General features: G+C 36.8%; 3 protein-coding genes across 4 annotated transcripts in view; all 3 read right to left on the bottom strand.

Moving 5' to 3' along the window:
- Positions 1-1,542: 1,542 nt before the first annotated feature.
- On the bottom strand, positions 1,543-15,844 carry dub (duboraya). The gene is made up of 7 exons (XM_079405121.1): positions 15,734-15,844; positions 5,492-5,578; positions 3,962-4,045; positions 3,658-3,720; positions 3,362-3,562; positions 2,616-3,266; positions 1,543-2,536 (listed from the first exon to the last, which is right to left on the bottom strand). The coding sequence occupies exons 1-6, from the start codon at positions 15,737-15,739 to the stop codon at positions 2,622-2,624; spliced, it is 1,086 nt and encodes a 361-aa protein (XP_079261247.1). The 5' UTR covers positions 15,740-15,844; the 3' UTR covers positions 1,543-2,536; positions 2,616-2,621.
- Positions 15,845-16,153: 309 nt separating this feature from the next.
- cysltr2a (cysteinyl leukotriene receptor 2a) lies at positions 16,154-20,491 on the bottom strand. The gene is made up of 2 exons (XM_079405122.1): positions 20,409-20,491; positions 16,154-19,710 (listed from the first exon to the last, which is right to left on the bottom strand). Exon 2 carries the CDS (start codon positions 19,700-19,702, stop codon positions 18,701-18,703), a length of 1,002 nt encoding a protein of 333 aa, XP_079261248.1. The 5' UTR covers positions 19,703-19,710; positions 20,409-20,491; the 3' UTR covers positions 16,154-18,700.
- Positions 20,492-21,452: 961 nt separating this feature from the next.
- rb1 (retinoblastoma 1) overlaps positions 21,453-27,772 on the bottom strand; it is a 39,508-nt gene continuing 33,188 nt past the window's right edge. For both annotated transcript variants that reach the window (XM_079405396.1, XM_079405397.1), the window contains exons 20-27: positions 26,726-26,871; positions 26,499-26,603; positions 26,267-26,380; positions 25,999-26,126; positions 24,282-24,312; positions 24,051-24,193; positions 23,910-23,956; positions 21,453-22,589 (exon numbers count right to left, since the gene is read on the bottom strand). In XM_079405396.1, the coding sequence (XP_079261522.1) occupies positions 22,519-22,589; positions 23,910-23,956; positions 24,051-24,193; positions 24,282-24,312; positions 25,999-26,126; positions 26,267-26,380; positions 26,499-26,603; positions 26,726-26,871 (785 nt within the window). In that variant the 3' untranslated portion in view covers positions 21,453-22,518. The remainder of the gene's footprint in view (positions 22,590-23,909; positions 23,957-24,050; positions 24,194-24,281; positions 24,313-25,998; positions 26,127-26,266; positions 26,381-26,498; positions 26,604-26,725; positions 26,872-27,772) is intronic.

Below are 27,772 nucleotides of genomic sequence, written 5' to 3'. Positions count from 1 at the left end.
ATTGGTATTGCAACAAGTGTGCGTGGCTGCGTGCGAAATGGATATTAATTTTGTAATTTGCTATTATCATTATTTTCATATTATGGCTGGTAACATTAAAATTCTATACTATTTTGTCTGAATATAAAAAAAAAAATTAAAAAAAACACTAACCAATCATTTTAAAGTCTACAATTTAGGCATTGCAACATTATTTTTATATATATATATATATATATATATATATATATATATATATATATATATATATATATATATATATATATATATATATATATATATATATATATATATATATATATATATATATATATATATATATATATATATATATATATAATTATATTATATTTCTACAGTGCTCTTAAATAATTTTTTATGAATTATTATTAAAAATATTAATCCTATTTAAAAGTTAAAAATCAATGAAAAATGTCAAATACTGACCATTAACTGATATATGAGAAATGTATTTTGCGTCCCTAAATTTATTTGATCAATGATTCCATGTAGTTTCTGATCATGCAGAATCAACATTACATTTTTTACTTTATAAAAGTATATTATGTAGGAATTGTTTTGCATAATTCATGCATAAATTCAATTGAAAAATTAATTTATGCAAATGTTTTGCGTAACCAGTTAAACAATTAAAAAAAAAACAGCAAAAGTTTCCATATCTTTAGTTTTGCAAACAAAAATCGGATTTAATTGTGTAGTTCCATTTTAAAATGGAAACTAAACTAAAAAAAAAAAAAAAAAAAAACTAAATTTAGTGATCATAGCAAATATACAATCACGATACTGTTGCAGGTGAGAAACTTGCTGTTTGCTTTCATTTTCTGAATTAAATAGCAATGAAGTGTGAGAAAGCTTTTTTCTTTTTGCAATTAATGGAGTTGTCACATAACTCTTAAATGCACATGCTATTGGTGATATGAGCTGATGATCTTCCAGCCTCGTTTTGTCCGCATGCCAGTCCGATTACGGACTCTTCTCACTTGAAAGTGGTGACGAGGCAGATCTGTGCTCTTCGCTAGGGTCTTAATGTGGTTTGTATTCACTGCAGTAAATGGGATTAAGTGACTAGTCATTAGCTCAAATGTTCATTGTGAGCATTACCCTGAACCTCTCAACTCATCATTTCCTGCCATTTCTAAAGGTCTAGCAGTAAATTAAGATAAATTTCCTATGCTGGGATTAGCAGCAGCGACTCTGTCAAATGTCACGTGAAGGAACCAAACAAATGAATGCATTAATGATCAAGGTGCAACACATGCAACATACTTACATAATTATATAAAAACAGTGAAATGTGATTAGCTCGTGTGCTATGCATGCTCAAACCTGACAGAGAGCAAGAGGAGGATGTTACTTATCTTTGAAAAAGATTTTATAAATAGTATCAACTGTAATAAAAGTATAATTATTTGTAAAACATATATTGTCCAATCAGAACAGTAGTAAAGCTAAAAGTGAACAGGCTGCAATTCCACCCAAATAGTCACTTCTGTGAAAATCATTTTCAAATTCTCATAATGATTATTAATTTTATGTTGTTTATTATTACATCACACTTTCCCGTGACAATATTAGCAATCAGGGCAAACCAAAAAGTCTGCTAGCATTTCAGTAAAAGCCAGATTAGGAAACAAGACTTGATCCACAGTAATCCTTCCTCCCCTGACCTTGAATATCTGATTCCAATCTTTAATTAATCTCATTGCCATCACTGGACTATATTAAATCCTTTCACAATTTAGAAAAGCAGCATGATATTTGGGTCTATGACATATACTAATCTGTAATAGTTTGAATATTAAAACAGAACACAAGCTTAATGAGCGAGATAGAGTTCTATTTAAATGATAATCTGTTCCTCACTAGAGCTTGCATGAGGTCAGCACAGGCCTAACGCGGAAAATCTGTCAGTGCCCTGATTACATCAGAGAAATAAGAAGTTTCTGATACTTGTGCTCTGAACATATATGTGCATGTTTTTAGCTAATATTTTGGCCAGAATAGGACCAGCCAGGGTCATGACCTCCAGGTTCCATCTTAATGATCCGTACATAGACTATGATATTTTTATATCCAACATTGCACAGAGAAAACTACAATATTTTCCAATGAAATGTGGAAATGATTTTTTTCATACTCCCATTTTTTATTTTCAAATATCAGCTTTTCATATTTTTGGATAGGAATACGACTATAAACAAAAACAGAATAAAAAAGTCCTTTAGTGAAGACTATGAATTATATACAAAAGTATTTCTCAAACCAAACTAGTGTACATTCACACAAGTGGCTCAGAACAGAAGTACTACCAAAATACAACTGTACAGAAGAGAGAATACTGTTGTTCTCTGCACCTGCAGGTTTCACTTGCTCCTTCAAACGACTCATGTTTGAAGTCTAAAACAAAGTTATTCACATTATTAATCTTCTCTTGATGTCTTTGCTTTGGTTAAGCAGTGAGTTCTCTGGTCTGAGGCAGATCTGACCTTTTTCTCTATTTAGAGACTTTACGATCCTGCAAAATATAAATAATGAGATAAAATGAAACAAGTTGGTGCATGTAACTAGTGTGAGCGGATATGACTCGCACTTACTTGGCTCTAATGGTTTACTTCAGTTTCTTTCTGTTCCTCCTCTTTCTCAACTGTTGTGTCAGGTTCTGTTTGTGGTTGCGTGACTGGCTCTTCACGTGTTTCTTCTGTACTGTTAACCAGCTGTGGTTCATCTTCACTTTTCTCTTCCTTTGTCTCTGGTTCAGTTTTCTCTTCCTTTGTCTCTGGTCCGGTTTTCTCTTCCTTTGTCTCTGGTCCGGTTTTCTCTTCCTTTGTCTCTGGTTCGCTTTTCTCTTCCTTTGTCTCTGGTCCGGTTTTCTCTTCCTTTGTCTCTGGTTCGGTTTTCTCTTCCTTTGTCTCTGGTTCGGTTTTCTCTTCTTTGTCTTCTGGCTCTGTTTTCTCTTCTTTTTCTTCTCCCTCTTCCTTTTCTGAAGTCACAGTCTCCACTTTGTCCTCCGGGTCTGGCTTCTCAGAATCTGTGGATGTAGTTTCCTGCTCAATCTGTTCTTTAGAGGAGAGAGATTCTGCATCTGGCGACGTCTTGTGTTCTTCAAACACATCTCCTTCATGCCCGTTTGGAGTCGTTTGATCGAGGGTGGCTGTTTTATCCACCTCTTCTCCACCTTCATCTGCACTGGACTTCCTGTGTTGGCGAGACGGTGGGCGCCGCTTGATGGAATGTCGAGCTCTACCCTGCGCAGATTTCAAAATACGTTTGAATTCAAACACTGTAACAGTTTTTATTGGTTTGAATTCACTGACATGTGAAATGATATGAAGCCTCAAACCTTGTTGATGCTTTTGAGAACAGTTCCCTCGGTGGGACCCTCAAAGCTGGCAGGAGTTTCCTCTTGTTTGGGTGTGACAGCTGCAGGTGGACTAGAGGGACTGCTGGGAGAGCCAGGGGAGAAGGACAGCACCGGTAACTTCACCACCCCTGGGCTCTTTGGGAAGGGCGGAGGTCCCGTGGGAGAAAGTGTAAGGCTGGCCTGTGTGAAATGGGATGGAAAATCACTTTCATTATCTGAAGCAATACTGACCTCTGTCCACTAGAGGGAAACATTGTTGTGTAAGACTATGAAACCTGCAGTTTCTCAATGAGGGCAGAATTTCTGTTCTTCCTGGTTGATACTGTTTCAGCTCCTTTCTGAATGGATAAAGAATAAATCAGTTAGGTAAATGTAAAAAACTTTTAACAATGCTAATTTGTTTTGAAAATCTGCATCATTGCTACAACGCATTGCAGTACTACAATTTGAGGTAATGGTGTTCAAACAACTTTTACATGCATTCAGCTACTAAGGATAATGTTTTAATTACACTAATGAAAGCTAGTTTTATTACTGACAATGTAGGTGTTTGTTCTCGTCAATCTCGGATCGTCTCACCTCATCCTGGCCTTGACCTGCGTCATTACCAGCAGGCAGCGGCAGCGGCAGAGAGCGTGGGGGTCTCCTCCTCACAGGCTTGTTCTGAAACAAAAGAAGAGCTCAGATCCACATGCCTAAACACATACATAGCTTACTACCAAATTACTTCCACAGAATTCTAATGATCAAAAAAAGAAAGAAAGAAAGAAACCCCCTCAAACAAATAAATATGAATATTTACTATTCTAAAAATAAAATAAATTAATACATAAAGCAGTTGTAGAATTAAATAATATAATTAATACATCAAATTAATAAAAACATTTAATTAACAATAATATTTATAAAATAAAACAAACAAATAAAAATAATATATTTGCAAAAAATAAAAACAAAGTCCATAAAAACTAGTAGTAAAACAATATATAATATTTTAAAATAAATAATTATAGAAATATACTATAAAACAGAAACAGAAAAAAAACAAAATCAATACATAATATTAATTACAAAAATAATTAAAATATTTAAAATAAAATTAATTAATAAACATAAGAAATGAATAAAACTATTTAAAAATCCTATCTAAAAATAAAAATACATTTTAAAAATTACACGACTAGATCAAACATTAAGATATGGCCACATATGACTGAAAACGACTTTGTGAGGGGAAAAAAACACTATTGTATATACTTGAGTGTTTGCAATGAGGAAATGTTTAAGACATGCAACTAAAGTGAGTGACAGGGCTTACAAAGGGGAAAAAGACAGGAAAGTAGTAGTAAAAACAAGATGACACATCTGTCACCTGCATAGACATGCAGCATAATATTCCTGCATTGCATAACATGCTCCCTTATTAATATCTGTGCTTGAGGACGCCTTCCTTCGGTGTCTGTTTCCTATGCGATAGAATGACACTTTGCCAAGCAGTTCAGGAGAATTTTCATTACTAGTCTTAACATTAAACCTAGGCACATATAACTAGAGTGGCACATTCATAAAGATAAAAATCTGGCTGGCACAGAACTAAAAATACACAGCAAAACTTCCAAAGAATGAGACGAGGAAATTTGCTTCCTTTTCTACAATATAAGGGGCTGATCAAGAACTAACCTGGAAAATCTTTGAGATTTTCCCCTGAATTTTACACTTCCTCTTTAAATGTACACAGAGGGTATGAAGAAACATGTCTGTGTCATACAATTATACATTCTAGCCTTAAGTACATGCTATACTGCAATACTTAATATACATACAGTACATACATTCCTTTGCTATGGAACCTCACTTTCCATTTTATTTTTCTTTAGCTTATGTTTTTATTCAGACCAAGCTTGAGGGCTAACTGTTTTTTCAAAAGAAATTAGGAAAAAAGAGAGCAGAAAAACTGAAGATTAAAAAAAATAGAAAACTATAAGCAAAAGCAGGAAAAAAATAAAACGACTGTGTTAAAGTCATGAAAAAAGGAGATGGGACATATTAGGAAGTTCAAGTGCGAAAGCAGAGAGGATGTGATCATATTCGGATAATATGAAACCTCACCACTTCAGCATCTGTCATATGGGATATTGGACAACTGAATTTTCCAGCTAGTTCAGCCACAGAGCGCTTTTTTACAACAGAATGCTCCTGAAATACAAAAATGTTAGTGTATGAATAAGAACACCCCCTTCTTTTTGATATATTTTCTGTAATATGAATCTAAGGCTTTCAAATCCATGGCAAAAAAAAAAAAAAAAAACCTGCCACCTTTATAAATGCATATAACACATTTTTTAAACGTATGAAAACACTCAATATTGCAAAGGGTAAATCAACACCTTATATTAGAGGATTTTAGTCCAGCTTTGACTTTTTAATCTTCAAGCCATTAGGTTCTGTTTTGTTGACTTCTGCAGTGACGCTGAGAAAATATCTTGTTTTTACCACAGGAAACCACAATGGTGAATGCTCATTTGAGCAAAGTGATGAAAAGAGTGTATTTCAAATGAAATCTTTGAGAAAGTGCTTTTTGAGCCATGCAAGCATCCACAGGGGGCTCAGTCGGGTATGACTTGAGTCCGCTGTTATCATTCCCGTCTCAGGCTTGTCCATCTATGACCATTAGCACTCTCACTATCAGTGAAGGGAAACCAGAGCTGCCTTGTCAAAAGTGATAGCAGAATGTGCTATTTTAGGGCTGAGGCAATGTCTATGGTCTTAAACGACTGTTTGTTTTCAAGACATTCGGTCTCAGAGCTTTGTGGGAACCCACCAACACTAAGACTGCATGCAGTCTATACCTTACAGGATGTTGGTTATACAATGATGATGCAACTTAAGATAAGACTGAAATATATAAGAGGAGTCAAAAACAGGAAGGGTGCTTGAGCAAGCCAAACCACTTTTGAACAAAGTTAATTATGAATACAACTTTTCTAATAAAGTTTCTCAGTCTGCAGGTAAAAAAATGTTGGTTACACTTTACTTAAAGCCTTTACGTATAAGGCATTATAAAGGGTTATTTAAAGGGTATAACGCATTAGAATTATTCATGTTTGTTGTAATACATGATTTCTTGTCGTAAAAAATTATAATTTTAAACGCATAGTGAAACAATGAATTGATAAGTGTTACGATGTATTAACTGTGGTTACAATTATTCATGAGACTGTACAACACATTAAAAGGTGCATTACAAGGCATAATTAATGCATTAAAACTACTTTTATAATGCATTTTACATAAAGGCTTTAAAGGGTTAGTTCACCAAAAAAAATGAAAATTCTGTTATTAATTTCTCACCCTCATGTCATTCCAACCTTCGTTCATCTTCAGAACACAAAGGAAGATATTTTTTATCATATTTTTGACTCATTGTTTACATTCAGCATGTAATTTACATTAGTAAAATTAATTAATAATAGTTTAGCCGTAAATGAAATTATCCACATGATGACCTTTCACCTGATGATCTCATCCGGGACGATCCCTCACGTTCAGACACCTTTAGGATGCCTTCAATAACGTCCGCGGCTGCCGGTAAGTGGAGTTCTCAGCGAAGCGGTGTGCTTGTAAATTTATATTATTGAATTATTATTATTATTTGACGAGAACAGCATGAAGAGATCATGCACAGCTGTTGTTTATATTGCTGTGTGCAATTTTATGATTGGTTTATAAAGGCTACTACGAACACCCTTTTCCCTATTTGTTATGAGTTTGTTCATATTAGGGATTTCCTGCACGTCGAAAGTTTCTGCAGGAGAGCACCCTCTGACATTCAGTATGAATGAAACATGCACGAGAGTGAATATATTCATATCTCCTCATTTTGGATACGAATAAAACGTCAGATCATGTTTCTTTTAGTTTAAATTTAGATTTAAATCTAGAAACCTCTGTGTGAAAACACCTGCTCGAGCTCGAATAAAGTACGGTGGATGAATTTACATTTTATTAAAATATTAAATATTAAAAATGCAGCTAACGTAGTTCAACACACAGCAATAACAATAACAATAAACAAAGGTGCTTGTTCTCTTTCGTTCTTGCTGTTTATTTCGATACACATATCAGCAAGGAGCACAGCCCTAATAAAAGCCGTGTTCCATGTGCCCCTTTGAGCACCTGCCCCTCCAAAGGACTCTTCACGGCCCTGGCGCACTGTCTGCTGAACGTAAACAATTCTGATTACGTTGATTACGTTCTGGTGTACTCTCCAAAATGGCGGAAGATGGTAACTTGGGGAGAAGAATTGTTGAATAAATTGTTATTATTTTTTTCTTTGCACACAAAAAGTATTCTCGTATAGCTTCGTAAAATTACGGTTGAACCACTGATGTCACATGGACTATTTTACAAATGTCCTTGGTACGTTTCTGGGAACATTGCAGTTGCATTGCTGTCTATGGAGGTTCAGAGAGCTCTCAGATTTTATCGAAAATATCTTAATTTGTGTTCCGAAGATAATTGAAGGTCTTAAGTTCGGGACACGCCAAGCCGAGAATTACAGTGAAAGTGATTAAAATGAGCACGTAAATGAAGGCGGTATAGACAGAAGGCTGTTTAAATGTTATGTGATCTTTCCCAATCGTTCTAATACGTGAATGTTTTCATAACAACATGAGCCGCTTAAAATTATTAAAGTTATCAACGTTACTGATATTCAAAATGGTAAGCAAGCACTGCTTTGTTTATGTTTCGTATATCTGCGTTTATCTTGTATATCTCCATTTCGGTTTCTCCTTTTGAATGACGAATATATACTATTGATAGCAGCTGAAATTGACAGTTAGGCCTAATTCCTCTCACGCATGCACAGAACGCACATGTTAGTTTGCCGTCGGCTGTAGTCTGTGTGGTGTGTTGGAGCGTAGCTTTTTTAGTTCGACGCTTTTTTTAGTTCGACGCTGCCAAAAATGCTCATTTAGCTAGGGACAAAACAAGAGACTACTGTCTTTATGAGTGAGTCATTGAATAATTTTGGATTCAGTGATTCAATAACTGATTCATAAACTCTGATTCATCCAGAAATTAAACACTACAGAGTTTATACTGTAACTTAGTTTGAAGAGAAGTAAAAACTGTTAATCGATGTTAGTCTATATTATATTTAATTAAATCAATGCTTTAATATACTTTTAAACCCTTTTAATATGTAAATATATTAGGTTAAGATTTGAACCTGAATCTTCACTTCTACACTCAAATATATCAAGCTAACACAAAGAACTACAATTCTTTAAAATTCTTTTTGTCTTGCTGCAGTATCTATGTTAGCCTGGTAGCCCTTTTTTTAATTTATTTTTTAACTAGGCACATGACAGCCAGCTGCTTATTAAAAAAAGCCAAATAAGACCTGGCAAACACCTGGAACCATGATGCATTCAGTCCTCTTTCTGTCTGCTCTGCTCTCAGTCCTGCTGCCCATGTGTTCCAGCTCCACTAGATCCACTCCTCTTTCAGATAAAAGCATTCCATCGTGACATCATTTGCTCTATTTAGTGCCCAAGATGGACAGAAAAAAAGCTTGTTCTATGAAATAGCTTGTTGCTATTTTAAATTGAGCCATGTTTACAATTCACTGATATATCAGTGCAACCCTCAAAATGTGATATTCCATGTTTCTGAGTAGAAATAACTCATAACAGAAACAGATTTAAGCAGTTTAGCTTTTATCAAGCAGTTAGGCATGTATTTTGTCACCCAGCTCACTTCAAACTCCAGCCTGAGAAAACATTCTCCAGTGTGACCCCCAAGAAACATTCACAGAAATTCTTACTAGTGTCACTGACAAATTGACAAATTTATGCTAACCGCCAAAAACAACATGGGAAGATGATGAGGACCTGCCCCTGAGACTGAAGCGCTCCCAGAGCGGAGCTCCCATGCCTGACATGCAACGTAAGAGCACGCTTGCCATTTTTAACAGCAACTGAGAAACTCCTTCATCCAGTTCCCCTCTATAATCAAATTTTTGGTTTTACAGTAGATATTATGCAAATGTATTTCTTCAAAACTGAAAATTTGCCATTAATTTACTCAACCTCAGGCCATCCAAGATGTAGGTGACTTTCTTTCTTCAGTAAAACAGTAAAGATTTTAGCTGAAACTGTCGTCCTTGTTGATTTATAATATGCAAATAAATAAATAAAAAATGCTCATGCTAATGACTGACACTTGTTGTTTCCAAAAGGATTGTCACTACACTCATCCAGGATAAGCAAAAGTAAGTACCATATTAATGAAAAATACAATACAAGTAAAATATATTGGTAAAACTAAGCCACATTCGACACACACGTCCTCCCTCTCTGTTGGAGACAAACAACAGTGTCAATGCAGAGAAAGCATGTCCAGGACCATTCATTTGAAGTTATGGATTGTGTTGTAAATAACATTCACTTCCTTACACAGACCAATCATTTCACTTCATAAGACCTCAATATATCATCATGAGCTGCAGATGAATAGTTTGTTTTTGTATCTGCTTTTTTTAACTCACAAAATGAAGGTGTCTGTTGACTGGCTTTTTAGTTGAAACGGTGGTGCTTGGTGATTTATCATATGTAAATCAACAACGACCACCATTGCAACTAAAAATCTTTACAACTTTACTGTTCTACTGAATAAAGAAAGTCACATACATATTGGAGTAAATCAGCAGCACCTTTTCATATTTGGGTAAACTATGTCTTTAAAACATTGAACATAAATGACAAATGGCATGGTATTTACTTTTGAAAGGTTTAATGCAGACGCAGTGTATATCTCACATGTTAAGTACAGGGCACTGAGCTCATTACTACTCATTTAAGGCAGGGTGTGGGCAGCTCTTCCCTTGAGACCCAGTGGATGGTGAGATTTACAGCATATGTGTGTGTGTGTGTGTGTGTGAGAGAGTATGGGTGGCTAAGGGTGTGCGTGTCCCACAGCTGTGCCTTTGCACACATTTAACACACACACCTACAGAGATGACCCCTGAAGATGACATCACTGCTGCAATCGCCACTAATAGTTTCTTCAACAATTTTACTACCTCAATAAACACTGTTAGCATCAAAAGACAGATTCGTTCCAAAGCTTACTTTATCTTTACAAGAGTTGGCAGCAGTCAGATGACACAGAGTGAGTAAACAATGCAACAAACAATCAATTCAGCATGAGCCTTTCTTCATCTCCAAAACAGAGGCATGATCATGATGACATACTACTTTTAAACTGCACTGCAGAGCTGGAGCAAGAATCAGCTAATTAAGCAGAAGACCATCATGAGTGTGGGAGCAGTTAGGTGTAAAAAAAACAAGGCTCTCGGGTATTTGGTATGCGTTTCCTCTTCAACTGTTTCAGCCACATTGTAACCAGGGGCATTTTGTCAGAGGCAACAAGGGAGGCAGAAAACAGGGACATGAAAAAAAAATTAATAAAAATTAAACATTTAAAGATTTGATTTTCAAGTAACACTTTCAACTGATCAAGTGGACTTTTACATTGTTACAAACTATGGTAACACTTTAGTATAGCGACCAATTCTCACTATTAATAAGTTGCTTATTAGCATGCCTATTATTAACATATTGGCTGTTTATTAGTACTTATAAAGCACATATTCTGCATGACCATATTCTACATCCCTAATCCTGCCCAATACCTAAACTTAACAACTTCCATACTATTAATAAGCAGCAAATTAGTAGTTTATTGAGGCAAACTTCATAGTTAATGGTTTGTTAATAGTGAAAACTGGACCTTAAAATAAAGTGTGACCCCAAATATTTATATTTAAATAATGTTTTTGAACTGTTTACTCGAATTAAGCAGCACAACTGTTTTCATGTTTGATGATAATATTAAATATTAATATGGAATATGAACTCAGCATATTACAACGATTTCTGAAGGACCATGTGACACTGAGGATTGGAGTAATGGCTGCTGAAAATTTAGTGTTGCCATCACAGGAATAAATTACATTAAAAAAATTGCAATAATATTTCTCAATATGACTGTTTTTACTGTATTTTTGATCAAATAAATGCAGCATGAGACGTTTTTTCGTTAAGCTTTTCAACAGTAGAGAGCCTCTGAGGTGACCTGTTTTTTATAAATACTAATATAACCATACAAAAATGTGATTATTCAAAGTATCATTTTACATTTATATGGTGTTGCATCTGTCTTTAACCTGGAAACTGTGAAAACATCAAATGTGACTGGAACATTAAAATCATTACTTTAAAAAAAATAACGAAACTCAACCCAAACACGCTCCTCATTTTAGAGGTCCACCAGTACACGCTGCTGATTATGACCCAGAGAGTGGAAAATGGAATCTTATTAGTGTCCCACAAAGAATCTGTTGTATGTCTTAGGGTTGAAGGACATGAGGAAGCAGCCATGATTCAATTTACACTGAAATATGAAAGGATGCACAGGGAGGGAAGACAGAGAATTTCCATTATAAAACCCAAAACTTGTTCTACATTAGCCTGTGAACGCAGACACTTCTACCTGCATAGACTCAACCTTATGTGTTTTTGCTCTTCAAAACATGTCAGAATCCACTTTATAATGTGGAGGTACAAACTGCATTCTCAGCATTGCTGCATGGGATGCACAGTGGGCATAAGTATAAAGAAATTCATAACTGAGCAATTGAGAGGTCAACTCAAAGAGGTCTGTCCTAGCCATCATCCATCTCAGTGGCAGCTGGCCTGGTGCAGGACCCTAGTTGTGATTTGCTCTATGCTTGCAGGCTCTCGTTTCAATATCCGTAACACTGTAACAACATTGAGTGGCTAATGGCACCACAAGAACGAGCACAGAGCCAAGTCCTTACCAACTATTCTGAGCTGGGATGTCAAATTCAACACCCATTACTCTTATCCATTATATCCAGTCCATTCTAAAGTTTTAAAATGGTCAAAGGGATAGTTATAACTCTTTAAAATATTTTGAAGAATGTTGGTAACCAAACAGTTTTGGTGACCACTGACCTCCATTCCAAAAAAAGATGACAGATTTTACATTTTAGGTGAACAATCCTTTTAAGAGCCCTCAAAAAATAAAAATAGAAATAATAATAATTAACAAAAAGGTCAATGGTCACTTGCAAAACATCTATAACATATTTACAATTATATTTCCTTGCAAAACCTTAATTTAATGATAATACATAGCAACATTTAAAAAGCCGACAACAGAGAAAGATCTTTACAAAAGAGAAAGATCTTTACAAAGGCAGCTTTACAAAGTTCAAGGAAAATCACGTTCTTGTAGAGTGATCTCTATCCAAAAGTGCCCCAGTACTATGACCTCATATACTGGCTCAGAATACTTGGAGCGGATGGTGTGCTGGAAAAGTCGAGGCTTCGCAAAACACTCTGGTGTGAGTCAGTGAGTTATGATGTCGGACTCCACCTCACACCCAGATCACATTAGGGTCCAGGTCTTCAATCAGTCACAGTGTTCCAGGAGTATGTAATGACTCCATCTACAGCACTGGTGTCAAACTCAATTCCTGGAGGTGCCACAGCTCTGCACAGTTTAGCTCCAACCCTAATCAAACACACCTGATCCAGCTAATCAAGCATTTCAAGATTACTAGGCCCTCCAGGAATTGAGTTTGAGACCAATGATCTACAGAATAGAAGTCCACTTCCTGTGACAGGACAACCTGCATCCACTTGACATTATCTGGCAAGGTCTCATTGATTGGAAGAACATGTTCTATGAACCAAACAACACTTTTGAATCATGAATCATGCCATGGAAAAGACATGGACTCTGAAGTGTCCTTCACTGAACATTTACATCACTTGCTAATACTCCAAATGAAGTCATGTCCCTGAATTTTGAAGGGTGGCTGGGGCAAGTTCACACCCATATGCTCTCAGTCTCCCAGCACAAAGTTCAACAAGTTCCTTATGAGGTAATGAATGATCACTCTCCTAAATGCACAGAAAAATCTCCAGTACAAAGAACAAACCACATTCAAGCCTTTTGGGTAGGAAGCTTGTTGTAGTCGGTTAATGTTGTGTTGTAATAACATTTTCCTTCTCCAAATCTCGGTCTCATCTACGAACACACTCTGTGGTTACGTACAGCTCTGACAAGAGATGGCCGTCGCCCTAACAGCTGCTGAGGTGGGACTGACACCAACCCGCATACTCACATAGCTGACATTCAGGAGATAATCAACTTAAATATCCCGACATCCACACAGTACAGTGCTCTGAGAGTCAATATGACCCAACATAAAGCTGTAAAACAGACAAGCTTTCAATGAAGTCAATCCAGTCTTCACAACTCCTCTAGCGGCCAAGATATATATTTTAAGGTACATCTTTATATGTGGCTCAGCTCACAATATATTCACAATGAATGGTTCCTCTGGCTTAAAGTATGCAAAATTTTACTATCATAATAAAATGAGTTGAGAAATCAATTTATTATGCCTTGTTTCTGAGATTTGTGCATATCTGAGCAAACAAACAGTTCTCCTGACCACAATGTAATTTTCCGAACCAGACAACAAGAGACACATGCACAGTCAGTTTTGTATGTTACAAATTCACTTTCCAAGAAGCAGCAGCACATTAAATTTAGCTTCAATTATTGTTATAATATTGTGCAACGCCATACTGTTCCCTCAGTCTGAATTAGTAATTATAACAAACATCTAACACGATAAAGCACCAAATATTGCACACTATTAATGTTGATGAGTGACTTTAACCCATTCATTTTCCGATGTTTCCAAATGCAGACTCATTTGCATGAACAAAATGCATTAAATATGAATAAACATTAAGTATATCTTAAATTTATTCATTTTTTCATGAAATAAAAAAACAATACACTTTAATTTTAGACAAAATTTACAGTTGGATTTTTAGGCATTTATTTTATGTACAACTCAAACAATAACTGATATCAGTGCTATTCAGATTTTATTAAAATGACCAATTTGCAAAAGCCACTGAATTATGTATGGCAGCTTCAGTGGGATATAATATATAGAGCCTATGTAGGTCACAGTATAAAAGCATCCAGAAACCTATGGAAAATGTCATAATTTGCCCACAAGTCACTAAAACTGCACTCAAAATATACAGCAAGCTGTCAAAGCTCTTTAAACAGGCTGTCTATTTGTAAGCCTATTGAGTTTCTATGATCACTCAAAAATGTTCAGTGATGGAAAAAGTGGTTTGAGCATTCAGCCACTTTATTAATCACAAACTGTATGCTGAAATCAGTTGTCAAAAAACCTCCAAATCTGCAAACACAAGCACGTGGGTCCACCATCCAACCCCGCCATTTTAATCTGTCATACGGATGAGGTTACACCACTTCCTGTTGTCAGTTAGCTTGCTGCCATTCCAGTCATACTTTCTAACTTGAGACATGTAAGGGAGGCAGTGTAAAGTCAACAATTCAAAGAGTTACTGGCACAAACACAATAAAACTGCTTGTAATGATAGCAGCCTCTGCAAACAAGGTTATGTAAATCGATGGAGGTTTGCAGGTGATTTAGCCAACCTCAATGACATAGACACATAGCTATGCTTTATTCATCTTTATTCCAAACACTCACTCCAAACTCAAATAAACCACATATAACTCAAATACATGGTGAGAGTGTTATGTGCAATGTAAACTGTTATCTCTTAACCTTGACAGCACACATATTTAATCTGTCTGTAGTAAAAAACAAACATTATGTATTAAAATGATTCAAACCTGCACTAACAATAACTCATTTATCCCATTATGTGTGATAAATTTAAAACCATAAAATGTGAAATACAAACATATGCATACAGTGGAGTACAAAATCTCATTTGAACCTGAAAATAAAAGTTTTAGAATTTTCGAAATTTTTCAAACATAAATGCTATGGTATAAACTGAATAAGGCATATTCTACATTCAACGTTTTACACAAATGTGTGTAGTTTATGCAGCTATTGTTGTTGTTATTAAAGCAATGGGACAAACCAATATAAAAAAATATATATATATACTGAAACTTTTTTTTTGTACTTAAATGGCTGATAATATAATTTGTAATGAAAATGTATTCAGTAAGAACACGAAACCAGACTATAGCATAATGCAATTATTTCTGACATCTATAATTGCTGATGCTTTGCATCTTGAATCATCTCATGGACCGAAATGCAACAGGTTTTTTTTTTTACTCTGTAACAAACAACGTGTGAAGAGCAGTATAGAAAATGAACTTGAAGGTTGAAAAAACAAAAAGCGGTTTGAAGCTCAAGCAGAGTAAATAATGTCATACCTCCATCTTGCAGCGTTGTTGGCGTGTTCTCAACTTGTCGTTGTTTTGGTGCGACACTTGCTGAAGTAACGCGCGCTCTCTCCTCACACGAGCGAGCGCGCGCTCTCTCTCACACACACAAGTCAAGAGGGTGGTCGTTAGTTATATTTAGGTCTGACTCTTACAACATTTCCATGGTCAAAAGATTGTGCCATACTCTGCTAAAAAGCTGTTGCACTGAAATGGCCTGCAGTTTCTTGCATATTTTCCCATTTTGCAGAAACTACTCATGAAATCTCTGTGCTGTGATTGCTGAAAATACCCTTAAGGTGCACTAGGTTTTTTGCAGAAATGTTTCACAAAGAACAGTACTTTTGACAAATATACTGACAAATATAATTAAAACTGTTAACATAAAAGGAGACTCTATACATGTTTTCTACAAACAGCTGTTTTATTCTACATTGAGCAGGTCGCCCCCTCATGGGCTCATGAGCTATATTTACATCACATGACAAGCCATGGAATTGACAAAACTACTTCAACACCTTTTTTTGTTTTAAGTGATTTTCAAAGCTTAAGACACTTTATAAAGGTGTAAAGTACATAAAAAGGTTTTATATAATAATATAAAAAAACAATGTGGGCCACTATGGGCCCTTAGTAAGCGGGCCTCGAGATAAAGCAGAGCTGCATTAACAGCATAGCGCAGAAGTGTGAAACAAAACGGCTTCATTGCAGCATCAGAGGTTAGCAAAAAAAAAAAAATTACACACAGACCAACAGATCAGTATCAAAAACCACTGGTACTGTTGGGATGAATAGGTTAAATGAAAACAAAACTTTAAATGCATGAATACACCTGAAGTTACAGTTGGAGTGTTTAAATTTGGTCTGTTAACACCCATATGATACTAATAGGCTAATAGTTGATATCAGTGATTAATTTAAATGAAAAAGATTTCATTCAAAGACAAAGTATTAGACTCTGAGCTTTTAAAATATCAAAAGATATTATTGCTTGGTGACTAACAGTAAACTTAAACACTGCTGCCAAAATTGCTGTATAGAGCTAAAAAACGCAGTAAGATTGTGAGGCACAACCTGTGAGTTGATGCAGAGGATGTTTCTTGTGCAGTATGCACTGTAATGGGTGGAGCTTTAAGAAGGGAACAATGGTTTAGTGATAGCTATAACACTTCCATTTATGAATGACATGAAAGAGGAAACAGTATTTTTTTTTACAGACTGTTCAATGTTTATGTATAAACAAAATATAATTGCTGTGGAAACAGCAAGTCCTGGACATCTTCTCTTTAAGCATTGCGTCGTCTTAAAAATAAAAATGTGTACTGCAATATACATGGGATGTATGATTTTTCTAATGAGATCTGACCAGTGACCATGACATTTACTATATTGCAACTATAAACAACCACCCCTCCAACCCCCCAAAACGTTTGAAAGTCAGTTTCACGGAAGGATGTGCAGATGTGCAAAAGATAAAGTGATATCTACCACACAGAACTGAGCTTCCTTGTGTGAAATCTGATGACAAACAGCACCGATATCGAACACAAAACAAGTGTGTCAAGTATGGAATCCTAAACAGAAGAATGTGCGCAGTTTTAATGTGGTGACAAGAAGAGCTGCAAAAAGCAGGTGTATGCAGGAAGGCACGTTTTGCTAGCATTATGCTTCCTGATTGCGCAGACTTTAACATGGGACTCTGCAGAGAGAAGTGAAACCTTCAATACTGGACTAAAACAAGTTTAATTGAAAATATAATACATGCTATAGTACACACCTATGAGTGTAACAGCATTGCCTAAATATTAGCATGATTAACATTCAACACCATAATACTGAGGCGGTGTTTCCACTAACAGTGAATTAAACTAAAATAAATAAATAAAAGTGACTTGCAATCATTCAGTTTCAGAGAGCAGGTGAAAGTCAGGGAAAGCAGTCACAGGCTAAACTGCAAAGCTGAGCAAAGTTAACTTTCTGGAAGTGAGCAGTGATACAACATGACAAATGCCAATTGAAGTGCAAACAGTGACGTAAATGCTGGGTTCACTACAAGCTCAATCACCAGCATTGGTGGCATTAAAAAGTTGGAAATTTATATATATATATATCAGGAATTGTACAACACTACCGTGTTTTGTACATGCAGTTAGTTTTATTGTAAGTGGAAAAAAAATAATTGCAATAAATTTACCGTGTTTTTTCAATGACACACCCATAACTCAGGAAAAAAAAAACTTGTAAACAACTCAAATCTTTCTGACATGAGTTGAACTCACCATTATAATAGAAGTAAACGAGGCCAATTTCTAGAGGCTTTGTGCCGCATTTAATTATATAAAGCACTCACTCAACTGGTTTCACAGCCAGAGCTTAGATTAAGCCAGGATTAGGCCTTAACTTAGAACATTCAACTAAAAAACATTACTGGTGTGCATCCTGATACAAATCAATGGCAATGACATATTGCGTGTTGCTTTCAGTTAAGACAGCTCAAACATGCATTTTAGCCTAGGACTTGGCTTAAGCCTTGTCTGTGAAACCAGGCTTCGGTTTTAACTGTAAAGCTGTGAGCTGTACTCATTTTATGGTCAATTTAAGGTTTATGGCATTGTGCTCTCATTGTAACAAAGTTGTATAAAATAAAGGTTAGAATTTTTTCACACTAAAATCATATTAAGACATATTACTTGAGGCATTGTTAATGTTTAGAAATTAATCCTATTCTGTTTCATCGTAACTGCCTCGTTGCAACCAAGTTTTTTTTTTTTTAAAGAATCAAAATTAATTTGCAGAAATCAACATTTTGTTGACTGGTCCTAACTTGTATGGAACCCAGTTTAAACAATGCCGGTCAGTCAAAACATGACCTTTTTGTGTCATACATCCATTTATGAAGCACACAGAAGAATGAGGTACTTCTGGTCTGTTCTTTGTTATCTGTTCAACCATTTCCATTCAGTTCTGCAAAACCTGTAACTCTTCCTGCTGTAGATTTCTCCCTGCAGTGGAAGTGCTGGTTTTTCTTCCTCCTGTCCATTTAGCGAAGAAAGATCGGGAATTTTCCCCAACAAAGAAGAAGAGGATAGGGTCCAGACAACTGTTAGCCGTGCATAAGCAATGCGCTATGACGGCAGCCTTGCGGACTACCAAAAGAAATTCACACGAGTCTTTGTATTCACTTGTCTGGACATGCTTCTCGGTAGTTAAGAAGATTGTCCGCACTATGTGATACGGCAAAAAGCACACCAGAAAGATCCCAAGGCTGATGATGACCAGAGCGCAAGCCTTCTTCCTGCAAGGTCTGGTCCTACCGAGCGCAGGACTAGGCGTCAGAAGGTTCTTCGCAACCAAGACCGAGCAGAAAATGACAACCACCAAGGGCAACACAAAGCCCACTGGAAACGTAACATTGTTGATAAGGAGCAATCGATCCACGTTGTCTTCCGCCAGCTCCAAACATCGAAAACCGCCTTTGTCTTTTTTCTTAGTGAACAACAGCGGACTGCAGGCTAAACCCATAAAGAGCCAGATGAGAGCACACACGATACCTGCGACGTAGTGGGTCTGTATGCGTACGTACAGATACGGTCGCACCAGTGCCAGGTAACGCAAGATGTTCAGGGCCACTAGGAAATACACAGAGCTGTACATATTCAGATAATACACGTATGAGATGATTCTACAGGTGATGTGACCAAAGATCCAGTGAGAGTTCAGCATGTAATACGAGACCCTCAGGGGCAGAGAGGACACCAGCATCAGGTCGGATACCAACAGGTTCACCATTAACAAGCTGACTGGAGTGAAACTCTTTTGGGTCCTCCATTGGCTGAAGAAGACGCACACAGATAAAGAGTGGCCGGCGAGTCCCAGGACAAAAATCAGGATGTATGCTGCAGGATACACTAGGCGTTTGAATTCATCAGTGCTGTTGGAGCTCAAACAGGACACATTCATGTTGTTCCCTGGAGAATGATTACAAAGTTAGTTTTAGTGATTTAAAAAAAAAAAAAAAAGTTTTTTTAAAGGGTTTCACCCTTATGTTGTTCCAAACCTTGAACCTAACATTCTTCTAGGCTCAACGAACTTTCATTGCATCAACCATCAAGCCTTTTTTAGTTGACCTTAGTATGATCCTGTAAACTCTTAAAAATACTTTCTTTTTTTTTTGGCATCAACGGTTTCATGAAGAACCTTTACATTCCACAATAGGTTCTTCACAGTGGAAAAACATTCTTCAGATTATTAAAATATACACTAAAGAAAAAAATGGTTCTTTTAAGATCATATTTAAGATCATTCTATTGCATGACTGCGAAAACCCCCTTTTGGAACCTTTATTATTAGGAGCACAATTGCTTTGTATTCTTACTAAAAGTTTTACTGTGTATACCATTTGCAGTTCACCTTTTACTTTACTTTTACTTTTCTAAGCGGTCCTGAAAACAGGCTTTTCTAGTCTTGTGTGAACAATCTCCTTCACATTCCCAGTTACTAAAGTGTCTTACTAAAAATAAATGTTTACCTCAAATTACTGCTTTAAACTTCTCTCCACAGTAGTGCCCACATATCATGTTAACACACAATTTTGAACAATAAGAGCAACTAATTTAAAGCAAGTTATAGATATTTCACAGCAAACTGTAAAAGCAAAACATCTTACCTTTTCTGCAGTGTGGAGAGGTGAAAGCAGATCGTCCAAAAGCGCTCACAGTTCGTCACTAGCAAAACCAGCACAGCATTGTCAGCTACTAGAGGAGGTATGAAGTAGAAAACAGAAGGAGGATGTCCCAAGACCAGCCTCCCCATCATCACTTTAATCTGTTCAAAAAGGACTGATTCATTTCCTTCTATAAGAACAGCAGCCGTCCTTATACCCGCATTGTTCAGTATGGCAGTTCTTTAAATTGCTGTAGATAAAGGTTTTGAATAATGTGTCTTTATATACAGCATGTATAAAAGGTCCAAAGTCCAATGCTTATCATTATTAGGTAAGTGACAGAAGCCATTTAGATGCAAAACAAAACACTGGTGACTGAACTGTGCAGCTTTAAACCACAACAGCACTTTACCGTTCCCCCTTATTCGGTTTCTCGTGTAATATGGAATTTAACCTAGTTACACTGCACTAAACTTTCACAAGCACAAGCACTTCTGATGATGTACTGATAACCTTTTAAAAGAACCCACTGCTGACAAAGCGGAGCCTTTGAGAGCATCTATGCTATGACGATAGCAGTACATTAAAAACCATAACTGATGCTAGGGGGAATTTGAGAGAACAAACTACATAAAATTTTATCTTCTGCCTTCACGCACAGACATGTTCCAGTATTTCGGTCATGATCATTTCTAAAGAATAACCCACTTATGAAATGAATGATTTCACAACTTTTGGGAAGCATGGATGCAGAAATGATTCCAAAGTAAAAGTGATCAGGTTTCTAAAAAAAAAAACATTAATCTCTGAACTTTAAATGCAATTAACGTGAGCAAGAAATTTGCGAGCATGTCATTTCTTGACAAACAGCATTCCGGTAGGAAGTAAATCTGCCAACACTTGCCTAAACAGTTCATTGAAAACAAGCGTGATTTATCATTTTAGCACCATGTGCTATGGATACCTTCGCAGTTTATGGCAACAAGAGGAAAATAAAGGTGCCACTGTCTTCCTTGAATAAAAACAGGAAACATTTTGTTGTTCTTTAACAAAAAAGGTCAGTTGTTAAACTTTTGAGGCATTACATAATTTTTCAAAAAAGAACATTTGAGGTATAACATAATTTTTGGAATATTAGTAACAATATCTCTAAAACGGTCTTAAAATCAAACAGCAAAAACAACAATGCGGTCTAGGAAGAACATAAAATGGTCAGACAGATGACCGCCTGTGTTGACAAACACATGCACTTCCACTTACACAACAAATCACATCCTAAAAACCCAGTAATGCTTAAACGGCAACAAATTTATTATACAGCTTCAAAATTAATTCCATTTACTTCTATCACGCAAAACAGGGGGTCCTCAAAGAAATGAGAAAAGCCACCAGAAGGTTCAATACATAATTAAAGGAAAAACTGTGGTAAAATTTGATCTTACACCCCGTATAAATCTCAATTGCCTGTACACCAATGAGGAAAAAGTAGGCAGCTTTAAAATTAACTACAAAAAGAAAAAACAATAAATTATCATGACACACTAAACCCACCAGATTTTATATGTTTGTAGATCAAATAAGGGATAGTTCACCCAAAAATGAAAATTCTGTCATCATTTACTCACCCTCAAGTTGTTCCAAATGTTGGTAACCAAACAGTTGAGTCGACAGACCCCACTGACTTCCATTGTATTTTTTTCGCCATACTATGGAAGTCAATCAACTGTTTGGTTACCAACATTCTTCAAAATATCTTCTCTGGTGTTCAGCAGGAGGAAACTCGTACAGGTTTGGAACAGCTCGAGGGTGTGTAAATGACAATTTTCATTTTTGGGTGAACTGTCCCTTTAAGAGGTATGCATCACGTTATTTGCTCAACATAAACTAGTAAAAGAATAAAACGTCCTTCATGGACCCTCACACACTTAAAACAAACTAAAACGAAACAACACAGGAAAAGCACCTGTGCTATTTCAAGAAATGCAGTGCACCGTTTAAATATTAAAACAGGTGGGAGTCGTCTAAAATGTAGCAACATATAACACTCAGGCATGTCAGCGTTTCCCTTTCTAAGGTGGAGTGGTTTTCCTCAGGCAGTACAAAGTGGATTTATTTAGGGCTCTGGATGCTCTTTAACGGCCTCCTCCTTCAGTTTCTGTTCCTGCATACGAGTACGTGTCGAGCCTGAAGGGACAAGAACAAATGTTTAAGCAATAGCCTATAAAGTGATGCTGAATTATTCAATGACTTGCATCGTTTGATTACGGTATTTTGCAATGTTTTTATCTGAATCAAATTAAGCGGAATAGGAAAATAAGTTCTATTTGTTGAGTATTCAGCTGAAAAAAATGGGATTCTTGTCATTTTTATTTATAAAAGACAAAATTCGTATGCACACCAAGATAGCATTTATTATATAGCACCCATTACTCCAGTCTTTAATGTCACGACACTGCAGAAATCATTCTTAATTTTTTTTCTTGCACATAATACATAAGAATATGATACAATCGTTCCAGTCCTGGGTGATAACTGGCGTTCCAAAATGCACAACTGTTTTTGCTTTATATAATTAATAGCGCAGCAGGACTACTTCATGTTATTTGCATGTGAGAATGCAGAAGGCGAAGTAATGCAAAAGTACAGAGAAGGATGCATCCAAAACAAGATCAATATGAGGAACTTGTTATTAAGCGATTATTGTTTAATCGCGTGTGTGTAGCTCAGCTGTTGTACAACATATCAGAAGTGTTACATGATGTAAGGCTGTTATTGCATTGATGCCAGACTTATAATTCACTTACAAACAATATTTTCTTTTAGTTTGCATCCATCAGTTTCCACCAAAAAAAAGATAAAATAATCAAGTAATCTGAAGTATATTTTTAATTTCAGAAATATTTAATTAATCTGATCATTGTTTTTTAATTAACACTGACTATTAAAATAATGCTTTTTTCAGCAAATTAAAAGCAAAATAGATCAAAAGTGACACTCAAGACATTGATAATGTTACAAAAATGCCCATTTCAAATAAATGCTGTTTGGAACTTTCTATTCAACAAATCCTGAAAAAAATCATCTCCGTTTTCACAAAAATAGTAAGCAGCACAAGTGTTTTTAGCATTGATAATAATAATAATAAACCAAATCGGCATATTAGAATGATTTCTGAAGGATCATGTGACACTAATTCAGCTTGGCCATCATGAATAAATTACATTTGAAAATATATATAAATATAAATATATAAAAGAAAGCATGAATTATTTGAATTTCCTACTGTGATATGTAATCACTCGAGACAGGATTATGGTCATACAACCCACCTCTACTTTGTACTATATAATAAACACCACCATCTGACTCATAACAAAAAAAAAAAACTACAAAAAAAAAAGTACAGACAGGAGAAAGTGTGATGGTTCGAGTATCTTTGTGGTTCTGGGAAATCTAGCTCACAATTCAGACAAAAGACACGCATGAATACTGCAGGAAACTTACTCATCTCAGCCAGCTTCTGGATTAGTGTTGACTCGCCACTCGATTTGCTAAAAATGAAAAAAAAAAAAAAGAATTGATGACTCACTGGATTCACACTTTGAGAGATAACTATACATTAAAAAAAGGAACATAAAATCACACCTTCCATCAGCTTCATCTTGTCCATCCATGTCAAAGCGTAACCTCTTCAGTGGCTTGGGGGCGGAGCCTCCATCCAGACTCCTCTTGAGGGACCAATCGGTGCTGCTCACCATCTCATTAATCTTCTGAAATTTGTCTGCAGACTGTTGAGATGAAGAGAGAGATTATAAAATAAACTCCAACATGTTTAAAATAGATTGAACATTTAAATAAGTGCTTTTCATCACTAACCCCAAAGGATTCGCCAATAGATATAAGAATTCTGTCCAGGACACCGTAAAAGAAAAGATACAGCAGGATTATTACAAAAAAATACACAAATTCACAATCATCAAGTGGAAGCTTGTCAACAAAATATTAGTTATAAATACACATACATACATACATACATACATACATACATACATACATACATACATACATACATACATACATACATACATACATACATACATACATACATACATACATACATACATACATACATACATACATACATACATACATACATACATACATACATACATACATACATACATACATACATACATACATACATACATACATACATACATACATACATACATACAATACATACATACACTCACCTAAAGGATTATTAGGAACACCATACTAATACTGTGTTTGACCCCCTTTCGCCTTCAGAACTGCCTTAATTCTACGTGGCATTGATTCAACAAGGTGCTGAAAGCATTCTTTAGAAATGTTGGCCCATATTGATAGGATAGCATCTTGCAGTTGATGGAGATTTGTGGGATGCACATCCAGGGCACGAAGCTCCCGTTCCACCACATCCCAAAGATGCTCTATTGGGTTGAGATCTGGTGACTGTGGGGGCCATTTTAGTACAGTGAACTCATTGTCATGTTCAAGAAACCAATTTGAAATGATTCGAGCTTTGTGACATGGTGCATTATCCTGCTGGAAGTAGCCATCAGAGGATGGGTACATGCTGGTCATAAAGGGATGGACATGGTCAGAAACAATGCTCAGGTAGGCCGTGGCATTTAAACGATGCCCAATTGGCACTATAAGGGGCCTAAAGTGTGCCAAGAAAACATCCCCCACACCATTACACCACCACCACCAGCCTGCACAGTGGTAACAAGGCATGATGGATCCATGTTCTCATTCTGTTTACGCCAAATTCTGACTCTACCATCTGAATGTCTCAACAGAAATCGAGACTCATCAGACCAGGCAACATTTTTCCAGTCTTCAACCGTCCTATTTTGGTGAGCTTGTGCAAATTGTTGCCTCTTTTTCCTATTTGTAGTGGAGATGAGTGGTACCCGGTGGGGTCTTCTGCTGTTATAGCCCATCCGCCTCAAGGTTGTGCGTGTTGTGGCTTCACAAATGCTTTGCTGCATACCTTGGTTGTAACGAGTGGTTATTTCAGTCAAAGTTGCTCTTCTATCAGCTTGAATCAGTCGGCCCATTCTCCTCTGACCTCTAGCATCAACAAGGCATTTTCGCCCACAGGACTGCCGCATACTGGATGTTTTTCCCTTTTCACACCATTCTTTGTAAACCCTAGAAATGGCTGTGCGTGAAAATCCCAGTAACTGAGCAGATTGTGAAATACTCAGACCGGCCCGTCTGGCACCAACAACCATGCCACGCTCAAAATTGCTTAAAATCACCTTTCTTTCCCATTCTGACATTCAGTTTGGAGTTCAGGAGATTGTCTTGACCAGGACCACACCCCTAAATGCATTGAAGCAACTGCCAAGTGATTGGTTGATTAGATAATTGCATTAATGAGAAATTGAACAGGTGTTCCTAATAATCCTTTAGGTGAGTGTGTGTATGTATATATAGACTATTCTGACAAGTCGAAAGACTATTCAGAATTTAAAATGTAAGGATTGTGAGTATAAATGTAAGAGACAAGCTCCTGAATGTAATTACAGATGTGAACACAGACCTGCTCCGTGGGGTCATACGGCTGCTTTTCAAAGGGGAGACGTAGACGTTATTGCTGCCAGGCACCCGCAGAGGAGAGTTTTTATAGGGGCTGCAGGGGATGCGGGGAATAGGAGACAGAGGAGGAGGCTGGGAGACGAACAGAAACACCATCAGGTCAACCAAAAGTTGTGAAAACTTCAATTCATTTAAACATGACTTGAAGCCACTAGGGGGCAGTATAATACAAGTAAAGTTTGATTCAATGAAAGTAAAGGTGGGCGTCTCACCCGAGGAGAGGAATACTGAAGAATGTTCGTCTTCAGCTTCTGCATGAAGACCAGGTTGTAGTAGACAATGATTGAGTCGTACTGCCCCTCTCTGATAAGCACACGCTTAAATGTCTGACACATTCAGGAAAAACAAAGAGAAAGATGATTTTTTTTAGATTCATTCTTAATGTTTTTGAATCATAATCAGAATTTAATCATTTAAAAGGGAACAAGACAGATTGACTCTCACCTCTTGATTAGTGTTAGGCATTTCTTTGTAAGCCGTCACAATTGTTTTGAAGCGCAAATCCACGTTCTTCACCTTGCATATGGCATACATAGCTGACATAATCAACTGTAAAGAAAACAGAGAGGAGAGGGTTTAAGCTTTTAAAACATTATGCTGAACATACGACAAAGCTAATAGAATGCAAATGCGGGATATTATAACATTTATTAAAAAAGAGCTGGTAGTACCTGGTCCAAGTGTCTGTCTCGCATTAATTCGTACTCGTTCTGGAGGGTGTGCTGAAGCAAGGTCCATATTACTGGCTCCAGTTCTGGGTGTGAGGTAAGCAGGTGTGAGAACAGTGTTTTCAGTCGCAGGTAGGCCATCCGGTACACTGAAAGACAGAAAAAACATGAACGTGAAAAAATGAAGGAATTAGACAATGTTTTTTTTTTCTTCTGGTAATAACTATACAGTGGGGAAAACAATTATTTGATCCCCTGCTGATTTGTACGTTTGCCCACTGACAAAGAAATTATCAGTCTATAATTTTAATGGTAGGTTTATTTGAACGGTGAGAAACAGAATGACTTAGTACTTGGTGGCAAAACCCTTGTTGGCAATCACAGAGGTCAGACTTTTCTTGTAGCTGCCCACCAGGTTTGCACACATCTCAGGAGGGATTTTGTCCCACTCCTCTTTGCAGATCCTCTCCAATCATAAAGGTTTAGAGGCTGACGTTTGGCAACTCGAACCTCCAGCTCCCTCCACAGACTTTCTATGGGACTAAGCTCTGGAGACTGGCTAGGCCACTCCAGGACCTTAATGTGCTTCTTCTTGAGCCACTCCTTTGTTGCCTTGGCCGTGTGTTTTGGGTCATTGTCATGCTGGAATACCCATCCATGCCCCATTTTCAATGGCCTGGCCCTGACAGTACATGGCCCTGTCCATCATCCCTTTGATGCGATGCAGTTGTCCTGTTCCCTTAGCAGAAAAACACCCCCAAAGCATAATGTTTCCACCTCCGTGTTTGACAGTGGGGGTGTTGTTCTTGGGGTCATAGGCAGCATTCCTCCTCCTCCAAACAGCGAGCTGAGTTGATGCCAAAGAGCTGGATTTTGGTCTCATCTGACAACAACACTCACCCAGTTCTGAGGCAAACTTCAGACGGGGCTGTACATGTGCCTTCTTGAGCAGGGGCAGCTTGTGGGCTCTGCAGGATTTCAGTCCTTCACGGCGTAGTGTGTTACCAATTGTTTTCTTGGTGACTGTGGTCTTGCATGGAGCCCCAGTCC

This window comes from Barbus barbus, assembly GCF_936440315.1.
Source record: "Barbus barbus genome assembly, chromosome: 43".
Lineage (NCBI taxonomy): Eukaryota > Metazoa > Chordata > Actinopteri > Cypriniformes > Cyprinidae > Barbus > Barbus barbus.
This window is presented reverse-complemented; position numbering and strand designations above follow the sequence as displayed.